Consider the following 21,304-nt stretch of genomic DNA (forward strand, 5'->3'; position numbering starts at 1 on the left):
AAGGTTTTCTTTGAAAAAAAAATCATCATGAATTTTGGCGCAAAAAAAACGCCTTACTATACTATGTCGAAAAAAAATGCGATTTTTCAACATGTCGTAAAAACGTGCCATATGATGAAATAATGTAAAGGAGGCCGTGAAAAACACTCCAGAAAGGTTTTCTTTGAAAAAAAAATCATCATGAATTTTGGCGCAAAAAAAACGCCTTACTATACTATGTCGAAAAAAATACACGATTTTTCAACATGTCGTAAAAACGTGCCATATGATGAAATAATGTAAAGGAGGCCGTGAAAAACACTCCAGAAAGGTTTTCTTTGAAAAAAAAATCATCATGAATTTTGGCGCAAAAAAAACGCCTTACTATACTATGTCGAAAAAAAATGCGATTTTTCAACATGTCGTAAAAACGTGCCATATGATGAAATAATGTAAAGGAGGCCGTGAAAAACACTATGGTAAGGTTTTCTTTGAAAAAAAAATCATCATGAATTTTGGCGCAAAAAAAACTGCCTTACTATACAATGTCGAAAAAAAAATGTGATTTTTCAAACATGTTGTAAAAACCTGCCATAAGATGAAATAATGTAAAGGAGGCCATGAAAAACACTACAGAAAGGTTTTCTTTGAAAAAAACATCATGAATGCAAATGAATATCTACTCCAAATGTCTCACTCATAATCATTATCAGCCTTAAAAACTCACAAAACACCCCTCTAGACTCGACCACATTTAGTACCGTCCAGTTCCCCCTTCTATAAATCTACTTGGATTCTTCCACTTCCTGTTTGTCAAAATGGCCTTCTACCTGGACAGGTTTTGTTGGAGCTCATGCAGCAAACATTTTGGGTAACTGCACTTTAATATGGATGGATGACACTGAATGAGAGTCTGTTTTAATGAGACTGAGTTCAGATGTGTAGCTCTGTCATTAAATAGTAAATTATTTCTCAGAATTCACAGAGAAAAGTCTGAAATGTTTGCTAGGTTAACGTCCCACATGTTCTTTGGCTCAGCTAAAGCTAACTCTTTCCAACTTCTGGATCTCTTGAGTTGCTTGTTGTTAAAATATCTTGCTAGAGGTGCTGAAGCTCAGAAAGTCTGAGATGTTTGTTCAAAATAAGCTCATTCTCAAGTCTGATCTAAACTGTCCTCTTTTGTTTGAACTTTCCCTAAACTTAGGCGTTAATGACAGAGCAGCACATCCAGACTCAGTCTCATTTATGTAGAGATTAAACTTCAGTGTCATTCATTGATGTTAAAGTGCAGTTTTTCAAATGTTTGTTGCACATGCTCCCGACCAAACCAGTCCAGGTGGAAGACGATGTGAAGAGAAAGCTCCAGAGGATGAATATCACACATTTACGTTGGAAATAAATGTCCTTTAATTAGACATTGTCATGCAAAAGTTGGATTTCCCTTTAATGATGTTCAAATCTTTGTTCATTCACACATTATCAACTATCTTTCTGACTAAACTAAGATAAAAAGTGAAAAACTGCCTGATTCCTGCATCATGAATGTAAATCTTTTTGTTTTTTTATGACGGTAAACTGAATATATTTGGGTTTGACATTTTATAAACCAAAACAAGAAATGACTTAGTGGAGAAAACAATCAACAGATTAATGGACAAAGAAAATGTGTTTTCCAAAATATATGGCTGAATTACTCCAACATTACAAGATACATACAATTTTAATTCAATTTTATTTATATAACGCCAATTACAGGTCAAATTGTCTCAAGACGCTTTATTTTGATATTTTTTGCCATATTTAAAATATGACAAAGTAAGAAATTTAAACCTCTTGACTAATCCAATTTATTATTTGTTTTTTAAGAGACTAATGGATAATTAAAACAACTTTCTCCATTAAAAGTAATAAACATGAGGTCAAATAGAAGGAACAGTTTTAAATACTGCAGTCCCACGATGACAAGAATAAAGTTTGTCAACAAAAACTAAATCTGCTGGTGGATTCCATTAAAGTCCTAATAAATGATAATAAAGTGTGATACTAAAGGTTTGTGGTGCTAAAAATCTCCAAGTAAAGATATGAAGTTGAACATCTGGATGGAGGTTGATAAAAGTTGACTTCCCTTCATTTCTCTGGAGCGACTCCATGGATTTCATGGATGTTGGTTAAAGACCTGCTCTTCTAGTGGTCTTCCTTCTAGTTGCTGTAAAAAGTCAGTCCATCCTGGCCGACTTCAACACCTCTTCATGACAAGTTGTTCTGCCTCCGACCTGGTGGAAACTCCAGAAACTGGGGAAAACCTGTCGAGACTCGAAGAACTCGTGGAGACTCGAAGAACTCGTGGGGCGGGGGAAGGTGTGGTGGGTGGTGGGGGGAGGTGGGGGAGTAGAGGGGGGAGGCCGCCACCCACCTCCCCGCCTACTCTCCGCCCTGACTCCACCCAGACTCCGCCTTGGCTCCGCCCATGTGGTCACTTCAGGAACTACGATGCCAAAGGGACGACGAATTTATTTCATTTTATCTGATCTGTAGCTCAGTGAGTTAAGGATTTGCCTATGGAGCTGCAGGTCGCTGGTTCAAGACCAGACACTGCTTAAGTTTTTCTCAAAATCCTGACAAAGACAAAGAAAGAAAAAGGCCGGTGGCGGGTCTTGAACCTGCGACCCTCCAGTCCGCAGTCTCTCTTCTTATCCCCCTGAGCTATTCGCTCAGATACTAATTCTTCTTTTTTTTGCGCATTTATCATCTATTTTTTGTGGTTTTCGAGTTTTTTTTTTAACTCGAGTCTCGACTCGACCGTTTTTCTCAGGAGGTTGGACTTCAGCCTTTGTGCTGGAGGGTTGAACCCTCAGTTCCAAGACTTTCCAAAGCCTCCACACCTCCCGAGTCCTCAGGACCTGAGCTTTCACACAGTCTGAGGGCTGAAATTTTCTAAGTCCCACAGTAGTTCTCTGTTAGTTTGAACCTTTAGACAGTCTGACGGCTGAAGTTTTCTAAGTCCCACAGTAGTTCTCTGTTAGTTTGAACCTTCAGACAGTCTGAGGGCTGAAATCTTCTAAGTTATTGAGTACTTCTCTGTTAGTTTGAACTTTCTGGTTAACAGAAACCTTAAAACTTGTGACCATGAGTCTTGATTTCACATTTAGACCATCCATCTGAGTTCTTCTCAGACCTTCACCTGTGGGTTTTTTTAGAAATCCTCAACAAACTTTGATTCTCTTCACTGAACAGTAAAGTTTGTGGAGATCAGAAGGTAACATTAGTTTGATCAATGCCTTCAACTACTAGTAGACTTTATCTGGAAATCAGTTTTCTGAAATGAGTTCTTAGTAAATCTGTCCACAATCAAAGAACAGAAAGAGGAAATGTTTGAAGAAACAACTTGATATTTGACCTCATGTTTATTAGTTTTAATGGAGAAAGTTATTTTAATTGTCCATTAGTCTCTTAAAAAACAAATAATAAATTGGATTAGTCAAGAGGTTTAAATTTCTTACTTTGTCATATTTTAAATATGGCAAAAAATATCAAAATAAAGCGTCTTGAGACAATTTGACCTGTAATTGGCGTTATAGAAATAAAATTGAATTAAAATTGTATGTATCTTGTAATGTTGGAGTAATTCAGCCATATATTTTGGAAAACACATTTTCTTTGTCCATTAATCTGTTGATTGTTTTCTCCACTAATTCATTTCTTGTTTTGGTTTATAAAATGTCAAACCCAAATATATTCAGTTTACTGTCATAAAAACCAAAAAGATTTACATTCATGATGCAGGAATCAGACGGTTTTTCACTTTTTATCTTAGTTTAGTCAGAAAGATAGTTGATAATGTGTGAATTGTTGCAGCTTGTGAGGTTTTAATCTTTGGGGCCGAGCGTCAGAAAACATTTAGAAACCAACATCAACGAAACACTCAACAAAGATTTGAACAACATTAAAGGGAAATCCAACTTTTGCATGACAATGTCTTATTAATGGACATTTATTTCCAACCTAAATGCGTGATATTCATCCCCTTGAGCTTTCTCTTCACATTGTCTTCCACGTGGACTGGTTTGGTCGGGAGCATGTGCAACAAACATTTGAAAAACTGCACTTTAACATCAATGAATGACACTGAAGTTTAATCTCTACATAATTGAGACTGAGTCTGGATGTGCTGCTCTGTCATTAACTCCTAAGTTTAGGGAAAGTTCAAACAAAAGAGGACAGTTCAGATCAGACTTGAGAATGAGCTTATTCTGAACAAATATCTCAGACTTTCTGAGCTTCAGCACCTCTAGCAAGATATTTTAACAACAAGCAACTCAAGAGATCCAGAAGTTGGAGAGAGTTAGCTTTAGCTGAGCCAAAGAACATGTGGGACGCTAACCTAGCAAACATTTCAGACTTTTCTCTGTGAATTCTGAGAAATAATTTCCTATTTAATGACAGAGCTACACATCTGAACTCAGTCTCATTAAAACAGACTCTAATTCAGTGTCATCCATCCATATTAAAGTGCACTTACCCAAAATGTTTGTTACATGAGCTCCAACAAAACCTATCCAGGTAGAAGGCCACTTTGACAAACAGGAAGTGGAAGATTCCAAGTAGATTTATAGAAGGGGGAACCGGACTGTACTAAGTGTGGTCGAGTCTAGAGGGGTGTTCTGTGGGTTTTTAAGGCTGATAATGATTATTAGTGAGACCTTTGGAGTAGATATTCATTTGCAGTAAATGAAAGTATTTAAAATCTTGGAGTTAAACTTAGAAGAACACAAACTCTAACAGAAAAAAGACATACAAAAGAAATGGACGACATACTAAACTATGACGTTTTTGGTCACATTTTGGATGATATACTGAACTATGACGTTTTTGTGACATTTTGGACGACATACTAAACTATGACATTTTTTGGGATATTTTGGACGACATACTAAACTGACGTTTTTTGCTAAGTTGGTTTGATTCAATTGGTAAATAGAAGTAATAAGGAGAGATGAAGACAAGAAAGCAGGAAAGACATGCAGCAAAGTGCCTTCAGCTGGAATCGAGCCTGTGTCTCTGACGGAGTCCTGTTTATAAGACACCCTCTCAACCAGTTCAGCTACCTGGGCACCTGGTCACCGCTTGTTGGACGATATACTAAACTATGACGTTTTAGTGACATTTTGGACGACATACTAAACTATGACGTTTTTGGTCACATTTTGGACAACATACTAAACTATGATGTTTTAGTGACATTTTGGACGACATACTAAACTATGACGTTTTTGTGACACTTTGGACAACATACTAAACTATGGCGTTTTTGGTCACATTTTGGACAACATACTAAACTATGATGTTTTAGTGACATTGTGGACAACATACTAAACTATGACATTTTAATGATATTTTGGACGACGTACTAAACTGTGACGATTTTTGCTAAGTGGGTTTGATTCAATAAGTAAATAGAAGTAATAAGGAGAGAGGAAGACAAGAAAGCAGAAAAGACATGCAGCAAAGGGCCATGAGCTGGAATTGAACCTGTGTCTCTGACAGGGTGCTGTTTACGAGTCACCCTCTCAACCAATTGAGCTACCTGTGTACCTTCACTCTGCTTGTTGGACGACATACGAAACTATGACGTTGTCGTATTTTGGATGACATACTAAACTATGACTTTTTAGAGACATTTTGGACGACATACTAAACTATGACGTTTTTATCATATTTTGGACGACATACTAAACTATGACGTATTTGCAATATTTTGGAAGACATACTAAACTATGATGTTTTTCTGGCATTTTGGACGACATACTAAACTATGACATTTTTGTCACATTTTGGACGACATACTAAACTATGACGTTTTTGTGACATTTTGGATGACATACTAAACTATGACGTTTTTGTGAGATTCATGATGTTTTTATCACATTTTGGACGACATACTAAACTATGACGTTTTTGGTCACATTTTGGACGACATACTAAACTATGTCTGAACTAGTATGATAGTAAACTCAATGTATTTGGGTTTAGAACTGATTACAAGACAAAACAAGGTTTTTTGCTATTTTCTAACATTTTAAAGTCTAAAAAAATAGAAAAATTAATCATTTCAATTTGTCTTCAAGAATCCATTAAAATAAATTGCAAAAGGCAAGATACTGTGTCGTCTCATGAGGGCTGCAGCAGATTATTCTTGCTTTATAATGAGTAGTTGGCTCCATAAAATGTAAGAGACTGTTGTTAAGTTCGGAGAGGCCAAGGTTATAACTTCAGGCAGTTTTTTTTTGCAGACCAGCAGTGTACAATTCAAAGATTGTACATTTACAATAATAGAAAATGGAGAAAAAAATTATTTTCACATGTGAGAAGATGTAACCAGTGCAAGTTGCAGCTTTATAAATGATAATTTCTCAATTTTCAGAAGTAGTTCTCCTTCGACTAATTGGTTCAGCATTTAAAAAAGGAAGATGTAATCTTTATAATCTTTCATTGGTGTAATTTGGTTATCTTTATGGTTTTTGAAATATTCTTAAGAGTACAAAAAAAGGACTTTCTGTGCCTGATTTAGTTCCTGAGGCTTTTTAAAGGAAAAGAGACCTTATATTACAGTAGTCTGGCAAAAAAAAAGGGTGAAAAAAATCACAATAAAACTCATCAACCAGAGAAGGAAAAAGGACAACGCAGTTCAGAGACATTTAATCCGAAAGAACTTGCCCAAAAACCCATAAGAAGGGAAACCACGAAGCATGACTCCATCCAAGAAAGTGCATCTGAATGGCTTCATGTCATGCTTGCTGGGACACTCAGAACCCCACATTCGCTGCAGTTGCAGCACTCTGTGCTCAGTCAAACAGGTGAGTGCTGGGGGATTATTGGGGGGGGGGGGGGGGGGGGGGGGGGGGGGGGGCCACATTGGGTGAGCTCGGGTGAGAGAGGGGGTCTTATCCAGGACCTCCAGCCAGAAGCTGCAGGCCCCTGGATGGTCGTATTTACCTGCTCCTGATCTAGGCATTAATTTTGTCTTGGGGGATGCCTGTTGTTACGGCCGGAAGAGTTTGGTTCACTTGGCTGCGTGAAAGAAGCACACGGAGGTGGAGATGCTGAGATCAAGAAGGGCCGAGAGAGTTGGACATAGCGGACAGTAGTTTCTTTCTACCACTATAAAGGACAGTTAATGAGGGGATGGGGCACTAAGATCTATGGAGGAGTGGTGAGTTCATTGATTTATTCAGATATTTTTGAGAAAAAATGGTATTAAAAGTGATGAAAACTAACATTTCAACATTTGCATTTTCAGCCCCTACCTGTAAGCAGCGCCGTTGAGCTCAGGGTGAACTCCAGGTTGATCCATAACCGCCCAGGGTGCCGTGGTGACGAAGAACTCCTTGTTGACGCAGTTTCGTAGGCTGTCAGGGATGCGGCCTGCCACACAAAAAACGAGTTAAGAGCAAGTGAAGCACACGGGTATAAATCACACGAGCTAAAAGGCAAGCGACTTGTTACAGTGGGATGAGCGAGCAAAGTGTTAATGAGTTCAGACTGACAAACATATCAGGCTTGGGTACGCAAATGCAAATTAAGATCGTTTAACAATCTGGGTGTTTTCCCCGGCAACCGCTGTGTGTCGGGGGAAGCTAATGATGACATCTATTAAGAGGTCCGGGTTTAACAAAGGCTGCCGAGGGCCTTTCGAAGCGGAAATGCGACATCTGGGGAAGGAGGACGTGCAACAGGTCACATAGTCGAGGCTTGATTGTGAAGCAGCGAATGGTGGAAAAAAGGAGGATTTCTGATAAAAGTGAAACGTGCGTACCGGTGATGGCTCTTCGGATCTCGGTGGCGGCTGCCTCCCTCATCTCCAGAGAGGCCTGCTCGCTGTACCAGGCTGTGTGTGGTGTGCAGATCAAGTTTGGAGCGTCCTTCAGCGGGCCCTGAGCAAAACTACAACGCAAACAGAGACGGGAAAACACCATAAAAGTTAGAAATGAATACAAAGAATCTACAAAGAAGTTTTTTTCTTTCAGTACACTCACATGACGGCAGAACTGTCACAAAAACATGACATAAGCAATGAGAAGTCACACAGTGAGTTCTTTTTTCAGTTGAACTACTGTGGTGTAGTTTGTACAGCAGAGGTTTGTCCACCACTATTTATTTTGCATGGCTAATACTGGTGCATTAAGCATTTCATTGGGCATTCTATTGTCTTTTTTTGGCAATTTATTGTGCAACAATCCAAAAGCCAGTTCATGTGCATCAACCCGTTTGACGTTTTAGCTTATTCCTCCTATTTAACTTCAAATGTTTGTGTACAGTTTGCCTGACATTTGTCTGGAAATATAGCCAGAGGCACAAAATGTCAGATCCTGTTATTCACAAATGCCACCGTCTCTCTTCCTGCTGCTCCAATACTTCCTCTCTCAGCCTCTTTTTTCCTCTCATGTGGCTCACAAAAACAGATCAGCGCCAACTCCCTCCCTTTCTATCCTTGTAACACCTCGCCTGGCTCTGTGTGTTCGGTGTGCAACGCCTCAGCGGCGCCCTGAATCAGTGTCATGTCGCGTGGGACGGAGGGCCAAACTTATGAAATGCTCCCCCGTTGACATATTGGGTTAGCGGAGCATGAGTTCCAGATTCATTGGGTTCGGTTTCTGTCTTTCTCGAGCAGTCAGTCAGTCAGCTGCGCAGCCAGCCAGAAATAAGCAGCCTCCAACCTCCCTTAACTGGCCCTGATGCGTGAACAGCACATCAACACCAGTAACCCTCTGAGATGGGGAACATGGTTTCTTAGAAAGGTGGAAAACGGGGAGGCGTATCAAGCTGTTTGCCTTCTGGTGAGAGAAGGAAACAGAAATGGAGTTCATAGCTCAAAGCTGAGATGCAGCGATAGGACAAAAGCGTGAGGGGAAAGGGTGATTTTGGAAATACGGGTCAAATTGGACGTGATTTCATCTCAGATACAGGCTTAAAAATTCAAAACATGCAGGGCAAATGTTTTTAAGTTCAGACTGGTGTCAGAGTGTCATCAGGAAATCCCTAAGTGTGATATTTAACAGTTTAAATAAGACTGGACTATTGTTTAAAGTTGAGTGTTTTTTCATTCATTGTGGATTTGTAAAAAGGAAGAAGCAAAATGCAGAAACAGCAATCAGTCCACTATCAACAAACATAAAACTGCTCACATAATTGAACTGAATTTTACTTGGATTGGTTCTTGGATACCTGAAGAAGTAGAGGACACACTCTTTGTTGCACTTCCTACACACTCAACCATCCACTTGTACCTTTAACTGTATTTAATTTCCTCTGACAGGAATAAAGTTCTCTATCCCTTGAATTCTATTACCTCTTACAAGAGTGTGAGGTGTCTTTAACTCATCATCCATCTGCCATCTATTGTTTCTGCCTGCCTGTCAGACTGTCTGCCTCTTCATCTGTTTAAGGGTTTCTGCCTCTTTGTCTGTGTAACTTCTTGCCTTCTTTCCATTTCTACACACCTGTCTATTTCCATGTCTGTCTCTCTAAGTGAGGCGTTCATCTGTCTGACTTTAAGAGGGATTTTTTACATTTTTTTGGTACACCTACGTGAAGGGCTCAGTCTCATGGACGTCCAAGGCAGCTCCACGTATCCTCCCTTCCTTCAGCGCCTGGGCCAGAGCTTTCTCATCCACCAGACCTCCTCGTGCGGTATTGACCAGGAATGCACCCTGACGCATCTGTAGCGCACAAGGACACACAAATACAAACAAGTCAACGCAGAAAACCAGAGATAGACAGGCAGGTATTTACAGTAAAACACCAGATGAGTGTGGTTTTGTGCATCTGTCAGTCTGGAAGTCAGATTAATCTGTTTGATCTAAAGCACAAGAACAATCTGGATTGATGGGGTTTTAAAACATATTACATATGAAGAGAGGGAAAAAAGTGACATCTTTGTTGCACCTGACACCTGAAAGATCCAGGAGACAGAAAGCACCTGTGAAAAAAAATCCTGTCAGATGTGGGGATAGAGAGCAGTCCTTATCCAAAACCAAGAGATGAAATGAAGGATGAGCTGAAAGATGAGGCAGCACCACCACCCCTTGCTGCTTGTGGTTTAAAAAAAAAAGGCACAACAAAAAGTGTAAGAGGGAGGAAGGAGGAAAAAAAATCAAATGAATATGCTCAGAAGAAAGTAATCCCTTAATCTTGACAAAAGCTGAAATCCAGGGGCATGAAAAGCCTTTATGCTGGCAGGCAGTCTTTTATTAGGTCTTGGTGGTTTTGACACACCAAAAAATACACAAACATGCACACACACGTTTCCACTTTAGAAGCTAAGAGCCACTGCCAAAAATTTTTTGGTGAGGAAAAGAGAGAAAAGTGTTCTTTCACTGCAGCACTTAAGAGGCAGCTGAGAATCTTCGGTTTTTGGAAAAGACACAGAGTTAACTGGGTTAGGCTATTACCCTACACCCACTCCTCTTTATCTCCTCGCAAAGCTGGAACTCGCAAATCTCGAGAAGAAGAAGAAGGGTACACGAGAGGCAAGACAAAGAGGAACAGTGAGTAGCAATGTGGGGTGATATTGACAGAAGGGGAGATGCTCCTTCAGACTGGTGCAGTTCCTCAGCTCCCCTGCAGGTGTCTCCCCAGGCAGCGCCTCTGAGTGCAGTTATTGACTCAGAACAGCACTTTCCCCTCGCAGTGCTCTCAGCCCCCCGCTGTGCAGCCTAGTCGATATATTTGCTGTAGCCGTGGGCTGGCGCTAATTGCATTTGACAGAGCAAAGGAATGAATTTGTGTCCAGCTTTGGTGGAGCTTAAGATAAAGAGCAGGGAATGTGCAGGCAGGAAGGGTGCTGCTGTTTCCAGACTTTTTTTCTTCTTTCCCTGCTCTCGCTTTCTACCAACTATAATGCTCTTTAGGCCAGCCTCCAGGCTGACAGAGTAATAATGCACCAGCAGCTCTGCTTGTCTACCTGCTCGATAGCAACTGCATTAAGCTGAGGTCAGGTAACAGCTGTTGAACGTGATGTTCAGCTCTGTCTGGATGATGCATCTGCACATGTATGCGTGTTTTAGTAATGCACCTGTTTGATGGTGAAGTCGTTGATGAGGTGGTGGTTGTGCTCGTTCAGGTTGCAGTGCAGGGAGACGCAGTCGCTCTGGTAGAGCAGGTCCTGCAGGGTGTAGACGCGCTGGACGCCCAGCGAGCGCTCCAGGCCATCCTGCAGGTAGGGGTCATAGAAGATGACGTTGAAGCCAAAAACCTTAGCTCGAACCGCGACGGCCTGGCCCGAACGACCTGAGGACACACAGACACAGAGGGTGTTGGTTTATATGAACAGTAAACCACAGGAATATACACACACACAATAAAAATACATTTTCCTGTTATTATCTAGAGCAGGGAGCATGTTTTCTGCACCTAAAGTCAGATTATGTGGGTATAAGTCATCTGATTTCTTGCCAAGTTTTAGTGCAGTGAATATTGCTTGCAGCTGAACACAATATAAACAGAAGATAGAACTCAGAAAGTAAAGTTGAATGACAGAAAGAAAAAGAAATCTGGGGACAACAGATCAAAATAGCCTCTGGCACATTTATGCCATCTCTATCATAGGCACTCTCCCTTTTAAATAAAGCAATAAATTGAAAATAAAACATAATTAGAATCTCAATGGTTCAGTTCAGTGTTCATCTGTAGATGTTGTTAAAGGATTGGGAGATTTTTTAAGAATTCCTAGTTTACTATTGTGACTGAAACTAGTGCAAAAACAAGGGATGTCCAATACTGGCTTTTTTGCCGATAACCGATATGCCAATATTGTCCAACTCTCATTTTCCGATTCCGATATCAACGGATACCGATATATGTGGACTTGGAAATAATTCCAAACCACAGACATATTGTTAGTCAGGCACAACAAGCTTGTTACTGCAGCCACACTTGTTTACATGCTTCACAACGCAGTTTGATGATGTCATCATTAGTGCGCCGGTAAATGCCGGTGAAATCCAGGCATTATTTTATCGGTTGTCATGATAGGCAAAATAAATGATAACCATATTGACCGATATCACATTTTTATGCCAATATTGGGCCGATAATATCGGTAGGCCGATATTATTGGACATCCCTAGCAAAAACAGTATCAGTTTTAATATGTTACAAAGCTCATTACTAAACTTTTAGTGGTATTAAATTTCTGTTGGAAACAAAATGGGAGGAAATAAAAAGCTTTACAACATTGCAAAATGTGCACTTTAACATCCTTAAAAGAACTTTAATTTCCTACAGAAGCTGAATCTTTATTGTCAGCTTAATCTAAAACATATAATCCAACCAAATGTCTGTCAAATTAATCAGAATTTCTCTAATATTCCACTGGTTTACACTTCAACAATCACTCTGCTCCAACATCCAGCTACGACATAAATTACATCTTATTCAAAATTCACTCCCCTTTCCATAAAACGCACAAAAAAATGACAACAAGCTTGGAAGCGTTTTCTTTGCAGTGCACTGATTCATCAAATATGTGACCTTCTACACAACAGAAAACGTTCTGTGTATATGCACTCTGATCACAAAGCACTGCTGCAGCTGTGGTACTAGCATCTTAGAATGCTTTACACTGTTTGAATTGTGAGCCTTGTGATCTCAACTGATCATTCATAGTGGGTCAATGCCATTCAAAATACAGCGGCAGAATCTTCACTCGGCCTGCATTCTTTGCAGTGAGTGTGAAGGATGAGAAGATGTTCTTGAGTGTTCGAGAGATTATTTTAAAAAGGATTTATGAGTGATAAGTGATAGAGAAGTAGTTTTGCAGGAAGAGAACAATGCGAGGTAACTTGTCTCTAGCTGAGGTTGTGAGACGGTGAATCAGAAACTGTAGTATACGAGCCTCTAACTCTGTCTCTCACAGCCATTTGTTGTGTAGGATGTGAGTCTCCACTCTGCTGGCTGGAGATACCGGTCGCTGTTGTGCAGCAGCAGCCGAGAGAGAGAGAGAGAGAGTAATGGAGAGTTGGATGTTGTTGCTCGTGAAAAGGATCGATAAGGTCCTTTACACTCTCAAGGTCCTCTCTTTGTGATGAAGCATTATGTCCTGCTCTTAGGCTCCACAGCCGAGGAGAATCATCCCTCCTCTTTCCCTTTTTCAGCGTCGGCCAAGAGGAGATGGCAGCATAAAGACAGCTAAGCAACAGGCCTACTTAAGCAGTCACTGTTCTAATGTCGGCGATGGATTCTAATTGCAGCAAAACATCATTTTCATCGCTCATATCGATTAAAGTAAAAACCAGCCTGTCAGTAGCGATACAGTTTTTCTATCCACCTTTCCTCAACCAGTCTTGTGCACTTCTGCTTCAGTTGCTTTATTCCCAGAGCACATTTTGACATCACACAGAGCACAGAAATGAACTTGTTGCATTCAGCAGCCAGTTAAAAGTGCAGGTTGAAAGAGCGACACCGACAGCAGCAGCGGCGGCAGCAGCGGCGGGGGAATGAGTTTTTCCAGTCAGTTTGAAACACACCAGGTCGTCTTGCGGTTCGCAGTACAATCTGATTTACCAAGACGTCTGGAGCTGCTGCCAAAATCGGGATCACTGCTTCTTTTGCAATAATTTTCTGCCTCCGAGATTGTGCAAAATAGTAGGGTTTTGATCTAAAAGGCTTGATAATAAAATCTTTCTGGGCTTTGGGGTATAAAAATATCTCTAGGAGCTACTTCAAAAAAAAAAACTATGTCTGGATTTTCTCTTTAATGTGGAATCTCAACTTCAAGTCTCTTCTGTCACTCCCCACACAGATCAATGCCCCAACAGGGAAAACCTGCGGGTCTGCCACCAACTTGTGTTGATTTGAGTGTTTCAATCTCTGGCACCTCATTCTTGACTCTTTGTCCCAGAATTTTGCTTTGTGCTGCTCATTTATCATCAGGCAAAGGACAGTTAAACATGAAGTTGAAACACAGAGTGACGGTACCTGGTTCTGATTGGTCAAGGGGCCAAAATGGAGGTATTCATAAACAGTCCATTCAGTGTTAATGTATATGAGAAACAGCAGCAAAGAATGGTCACGGTTCGTCTAGTACTCCACACAAATAGAGGTGTCCTGAGCTACTATCACAGAATCGGTGATCATTATGACATTTTTTAAATAATCGGCACCAAAAACCATTAACCCAGCTTTTTGTCTGCTGCTACTGCTGCTGTTTGTGGAGGAATTTATTGATTAAAACATACTAGCGCTGGCCGTTGGACATTAAGCCTCACATTAAGTCTGTGTCATGGTGCCCATTGCTAGCTAAATCTCCACAATACAATCTTAACTTGCCAAAACAGAACTACGCATAGTCTGTGGGACTTCCTCCTGGGGATGCTATAGTATTTAACAGTAGGAGGCTCCACCTGGTGGCACACACAGGTATTAAATTTAATCTACAATACATATTCTGACAAGCTTGAAGAGAACACAGGTTTTTGCCATCATTTAGAGCTTTTGGAGCAGTACATGCTGCCTTCTTGACAATACATTACATATAGTGCCATGCAAGTGCCTTACAACAAGGTGTATGAGCACCTACATAACATTAAGGAACACCTTGGATGCCGAAATGAATCAGATTGGATCTAGGTATCAGCAGCCACTTAATATTAAATGATTAGGATCAGTTGGACTTGGACATCCCTAAACACAACCAAACAACTGTGGAGCTTGTTAGAGTTCTGTACATACACTGGAGTTACACCCAGCAATTACTATTTTTCTAGCAGCATCTTTTTGCAGATTTTTTTCTGTACGACCGCTGTTCTCATATAGATGGGTTTTAGCTGAACAAGCCAAACAAGGACAATTCTGCCATCTTTATTCATCTTTATATTTATGTGTCTTATGCAGTTTAAATTGCAATTATCTTCAGAGCTATATTGACAATTAAAAACCCTCATTCTCATTCAGTTGTTTTTATTCAATTCTTTTCTGCATTGTAGATTAATGCTGAAGACATCAGAACTATAAAATAATACATATGGAATTATGTTGTAAACAAAAAAGCATTAATCTTCAGTATTAATCGACAATGTAGAAAATAATACAAATAAATAAAAAGCATTAAGCATATTAAGACATTATGCCACCCCAAATGTGAGCGATAATCTCAGCCTTTCCACCACTCCAAAAGCTATGTGGCTCTACCACTGATGTATACAGCAGAGTCAGATTATGTGTCTGTTTAGTCAAAACTGGTGAATTCAATATCAAGATATTAATTGAAATATTTCCTAGAATTGCTATCTATCACTATATTTCAAAGCTATTCAAAACAGTTAACTTAGGTAGCAGAAATCCATGTACATATATAAAAAAATGCAGTTGCTACTGTTCATTGTGTTAATGCATTTAGATTTTGACAGTATTATTTTCTTTGTTTCCTGCTCTCACTACTTCATTATGCAGCGGTGTATTCTATATGCACACATTTAACATACATAAAACATACTGCACATATTTGCACAACTGAAAACATAAACACACTGTTGAAGCAGTCAGTTACATAGATGGAAAACCAATTAGTGGAAACATTCTGCAAACAACTACCTTGTCCTCCTAGAGTTCAGTGGGGAGATGCCAGAGGGTGTAAAGGAGGCTACCAGATGGCAGCAGCTGAAACGGTTGATGTAAAGGATGGATTCTGCTCTCTTATGTAACCGTTTGTTGTAAAGGTCCTGCAGAGTTTCCTGTGCAGTGCCAGTTATTTTGCTGCAGACACTAACCACCTCATTGAGTACATTTTGACCTTGAGAGATTGATATCGCCAGATAAAAGAGAAAGTGAGTGAAATATCGATGAAACACTGTCATCAGGGTACTGCCAGTCTGCAACTTAGAGAGTTTCTCTGAGACAAAAGAGAATCTGCTGGGTTTCCTTGTACACCATGTCAGTATTACTCTCAAATGACAGTTTATTGTCTAGTATAGCTCCCAGATACTTGAAGAAAACAACTTTTATGTATTCTGGCCATCAATCACTGTACTGTCAGGAGAGGGATAGGAAAACTCTCCAACTTCTGATGGAAGATGTGATGGTTTAAATACATGCTGGACTCAAAACTGACCACTTTCTGTCCTGCATGTGAGGAACTCTAGGGAGTCCGGCCAGTAATACTGCTGTCCAAGCCCAACCTCTCGAGAGCTTCTGCACTAGCAAATGTGGCTGTATGTCGCTGGAGGCTGAGGAAAAGTCCAAAAACAATGATCTTGCATGACGGCTCTCTGCTCTGGAGATGCTTTTATAGAAATAACTGAGCAGAGTTACTGTAGCATCCCTGTTGGATCGATAATACAAACTGCAGTGGTCCTATCCAGTAGTCTTTGTAATATTACATTCATACCCACAATGGAATCTGACAATCTGAACCCCAAATCCTGCTGGCAGATTTAAAAGGCATGTTATTTATTTTACAAAATTCGCAAATTACACCATTTATTAGAGCCAGAAACTGTAAAAACAGAAAGAATTGTCAGGTTTTTGGTTTTCCAACAGTCCAGGGTCTACTCATGAGCAACATGCTATTCTCTTAGCAACATCTAAATCCAAGTCTAAACTTAAAATTGTGATCTTTATTCAAAATCACTTCACTCTACATGTCTCAATTTTTTAAAAAATCCAAAAATTAACTGTCTGCATTAACCGCATTCTTAAAAAGATAAATGAGTAAGTGGCTTAGCTTTGGTCAAAAGTCCTGTCATACTGGGAGACTTCTTTAATGCAGTGTTTACACAGAGCAGACAGCGGACAATCATTTCGATAGATTAAAAAGAATGCAAGTAGTAAAATATGTATAAAGTATAGAGCCACCATTCTTTATTCCAGTACTAGTACCACCTGTGGGCACTTGGAGAAATACTGTGCATGTTAATTACAAGTTTTTGCTAGTTTTGTGAAATGTACAATCAAAGAAATTCAAATTTTTTACTTATGGCATTAAAACTGTGTTATACTGCACCATGCACATTTGGTTGAGCTGTTTCCATAAAGGTGTAGGATTTTATATTGCCAGGAAAAATAAGCACACTGTCAATATAAATGTGAATAAAACATGCATTAACTTTTTTGGCCATTATGTTTGGTGTCTATCCTCTGTCTCTTCAGCTAAAGAAATGTTCACTAACTAGTGTCTAACTTTGTCTAGATGTCAGTGGGTCTTTTCATCAGAGGTTTTTAGGTTTTTTTTGTACAAAAACAGCCGCTTGATGCATCTGGAAATGACATTGATGAAACTAAACTCAATCACCCCACACAGCTGAAGGGAACTGCAGAGTCTGTGATAATTATTTGTGGATTTGTCACCGCCAGCGACTCCTTTCACAAACGCATCTTCATTTGATCCAATGTTAATATAAAAATATTGATTATAGGTTTCTTAGACGGCTCTGCCTAGATGAACATAATCTCAAAATCCCAAATCAATTTGACCAGATCGAGTAAAAAGGTTGACAAGAATACCGTGCATGTCTTTTTTACTCATCTGGGAGTAATAACTAGACCGCTACCATTACATCTAAAATGAGAAACGGCAAATGAATTCACCAGTGAGTACAAACTGTTTCTAAGAGAGGATCAAAAGGTTGGCATGGCTGATATTTGAAGTGCTCCTGAGTCTACTGTGGCTCCAGAGCCAGAGGTTTTTCTTTTCTTTCTTGTAAACTCAGCCAGCAGAGTTGTGCAGCTGGCTGCATGTGCAGAGTCCGACAAACAAACACCAGGAGGCCTTAGCTCTCCCCAACCTCCCACTGACAATGGACATTGTTTTGGAAATGGCTTGAGCCAGAAAGACCAGTAGAGGAGGCTGGAGGTGGGAGGACTGGGTGAAAAAGAGAGAGATCGGGGGAGACATTTTCCCTGCCAGGACCTGCTGTTCAGGCACAGTAAGTCCAGGCAGCTGTCTGGGACCTGTGGGGAGGAGGAGGCAGTGTTTTTATGTGTGTGAGTGTGTGTGTGTGTGTGTGTGTGTGTGTGTGTGTGTGTGTGTGTGTGTGTGTGTGTGTGTGTGTGTGTGTGTGTGTGTGTGTGTGTGTGTGTGTGTGTGTGTGTGTGTGTGTGTGAGTGTGTTTGTGGGGAGTGTATGTGGACACAGAGATAAGGTGGCACTCTGGAAGGGCTTGTGAGAAGACCGAGCATCTGTCAGCTCAGTGATGTTGAGACAGGGCAGAATGACGCACAAGCAAACACAATCAGCAGTAAAACAGGTGCAGGGAGGCAAACGAATTGTAACACACATATACAAACACACACACACAGGCCAAATCTAGTCTGCCATGAGGCCTGATTATGGCAGGGTAAGATGTCGAGGGACCACAGTGACAGAGAAGAAGAGTGGAAAACAGAAGAAGAGAGAATAATTGAGATATAATGGCGAGCATTAGAGCAGTGGGATGAGGGAACAGTGAGGCAGAGAAAGGAAGTCAGCCCAGAGGGAGGCGAAACAGACAACCTTGAGATAATCTGTGGGACGGGCAGAAGGAGAAAAATAACCTTATCAGAGCAGGAAAACAGAAGGCACACAGAGCGGTGAGAGGATATGAAAACACAGAGGGGAAGAGAATAAAAAAAATAAAAAAACACGATGAATATAAGAGCAGAGGTAAGAAGGTGAGGATTTAAAAGCTGCAAAAACAAATCGTCGAATAAGCGATATTCACCGAAACCGATGAGGCCCAGGGTTTCGCCGCGGATGCGCGCGGCGCCGGACGCCACCTCCCGGATCTGCTCCACGCTCTGGACCCGCGTGCCCTCCCGGAGAGCCTGGTAGAGCCAGGTGTTTCGTCGGTAAAGGTTGAGGATGTGGCACAGAGTGGAGTCTGCCGTCTCCTCCACAGCTGCCGAGGGAATGTTACACACAGCGATGCCTAAAGAAAGAACAGTTGAAGATTAATCGACAAAAAAGTCCTCCAGCATAGGTTGCCCTTTTAATCCTGCTGAACCATGATGAGCTAAAGATACTGAGACTGGTAATTGGTTGAGTTTGGGGCCATTTCACTGAATACATAAACAGTGGTCCCTCGTCTATCGCGGGGGTTATGTTCCAGACGAAAATCTGCAAATTAGCGACCATATTTATTTTATTATTTATATATATTTTAAGGCTTTATAAACTCTCCCTACACACCACAGAGCAAAACTATGCACAGCGATCAGACATCTATGTGAAATGGGGAAGGCCAGATGTTGAATGCTGCTATACATGGGAGACAGAGGAGATGATGCTACGGTCTCTGAGCCAATCAGAGCCCAGTGCTGTACATTTTGTTTCAATTAAATATTCTTTTAATATGTTTTAATAATTATTTTTTAAATATATTTTTGACAGTTTTAAATTTTTTAGGCTAGAAAATGCTTATTTTTACCACAAAAATCATTAAAATAATGTAGCGATCATAGAGCCGCTTGCTACGACTGAACTCTTGTGCTGCAATGCATCATGGGATTTCGGGGTGTTGGGGGTTTAAATGTTATTATTGTGGTTTCTATTAGTGTTCCAGTGTTATTAATGTTTGTGTTTTATTGTGTTTTTGTGGTTCAGTCAGCCTAGTTAGTTTGGTTAAGTGTTCTGTTGTCAGGACCGTGAGTGTGAAGTGTGTTTGATGACTTTCTGACACATTTTTTGTAATGTTGCTCTCTGTGTGTGTCAAAATAAAAGCATGTCAGTTGCAGAGTGCATAAACAGCAGATATACTTTCTCCAGCATTGTTCTTATATGCAGCTTGCCACAATAATAAATGTATAAAAATACCTAAACACTGCAAAATCCCGTGATATGGCGAAAATTCAGCGATACCAAATGCAATTTAAAAATCTGCGATACAGTGAGAAATAGTGAACTGCAATATGGCAATATGCAAGGTTACATAGTATGTGGCGTAAATAAGAAATTGAAAAGTGCAAGAGGATGATAGTAATCTGGTGCATTAATGTAAAGCATAGAGACAATGTCTGTGGTGGGGGGAGAGAGGTACTCTCTCTGGGGGTCTCTGGCCTTGTTGAAGAGTCCCACTGCTGTTGGGAAAAATCAGCAGTTTACATTTGGGAAACATCATCAGCAAAATATTATCACAATCTCATCCTCTATATGTCAAGATCATGTGTATATAGATATGCAAACATGTAACAACACAAGTTTCTACCAAGATCTCATCCAGCACACAACTGCGCAGCCTTCAGGCAATTTAAACCCCTGAACTTATGGTATTACCTTTCCTTTCCTCCAACAACGCTGACTTTTTTTCCCCTCTTCCTGCTCTAACACTTAAGCACTTCTGCCTGCCCTCGCTCTCCTCTAATGTCCTCATCCCACTCTGTATCTCAGAGTAACAGCACAGTTGTCTCTGGACAGCAAAAAATAGCCAGAGCCTGCTCAATCAATGGGCCCTTTTCTTCTCCCCGAGAACAGCCGTCATATCAGCGCCGCCTTCTCCAGGCACGATAGCTTTTGACTCCTGCATTGCAAGGCAGAGCGCCTTCAGTGAGTGGGTGGCTGTTAGACACAGTATCTCGCATTGGCAGGGAAATGGCAGCTTTGTCAACTGTAAGAGCTGTTTGAGCCACCAGCCTGCTGATATAAGCCTGGGTGGTGGTTCAGAGAGAAAACTGAACTCTTCTCCTCCCATGTCTCTTTCACTCCCTGTCCCTTTGAACATGCTGGCTCACAGTGGGATGTCTACAAATCATCTGACTATTTAATTCAGCCTTTGATACGACTCCGAAAATCCATCCATCCATCCATTATCTATACACCGCTTAATCCTCACTAGGGTCGCGGGGGGGGCTGGAGCCTATCCCAGCTGACTCGGGCGAAGGCAGGGGACACCCTGGACAGGTCGCCAGTCTGTCGCAGGGCTACATATATAGACAAACAATCACTCTCACATTCACACCTACGGGCAATTTAGAATAATCAATTAACCTCAGCATATTTTTGGACTGTGGAAGGAAGCCGGAGTACCCGGAGAAAACCCACGCATGCACAGGGAGAACATGCAAACTCCATGCAGAAAGATCCCGGGAAAGCCGGGACGCGAACCAGGGACCTTCTTGCTGCAAGGCGAAAGTGCTAACCACTACGCCACTGTGCAGCCCGACTCCGAAAATCCATACAGTAAAAACAAAGAGGCGGTAAACATGCTGTCCGAAGTAGGCACCCCCTTTAGGGAAAAATCACTATCAACTGTATCTTATTTTGACGCCTAACTGCACCGTGTCTTTTGGACAATCTGTGCAATTTTCCAAACGCTATAATGCAGCGATGTGATGATTCATCCCCTTAAGATTTGCTTAA

At 40.8% G+C, this 21,304-nt stretch overlaps 1 protein-coding gene across 7 annotated transcripts in view; it reads right to left on the minus strand.

Annotated features, from left to right (window-relative positions):
- The window catches only part of LOC111569350 (C-terminal-binding protein 2), a 71,170-nt gene that overhangs the window by 8,004 nt on the left and 41,862 nt on the right, over window positions 1–21,304 (minus strand). For 5 of the 7 annotated variants that reach the window (XM_055004546.1, XM_055004545.1, XM_055004543.1 and 2 more), the window contains exons 4-8: window positions 18,672–18,878; window positions 11,051–11,265; window positions 9,565–9,695; window positions 7,793–7,920; window positions 7,284–7,401 (exon numbers count right to left, since the gene is read on the minus strand). In XM_055004546.1, coding sequence (XP_054860521.1) covers window positions 7,284–7,401; window positions 7,793–7,920; window positions 9,565–9,695; window positions 11,051–11,265; window positions 18,672–18,878 — 799 coding nt within the window. Of the gene's footprint in view, window positions 1–6,972; window positions 7,048–7,283; window positions 7,402–7,792; window positions 7,921–9,564; window positions 9,696–11,050; window positions 11,266–18,671; window positions 18,879–21,304 lie in introns of all 7 variants that reach the window. The other 2 variants (XM_055004549.1, XM_055004544.1) reach the window with 1 other exon arrangement.

Source organism: Amphiprion ocellaris, chromosome 18 (assembly GCF_022539595.1).
Source record: "Amphiprion ocellaris isolate individual 3 ecotype Okinawa chromosome 18, ASM2253959v1, whole genome shotgun sequence".
NCBI lineage: Eukaryota > Metazoa > Chordata > Actinopteri > Pomacentridae > Amphiprion > Amphiprion ocellaris.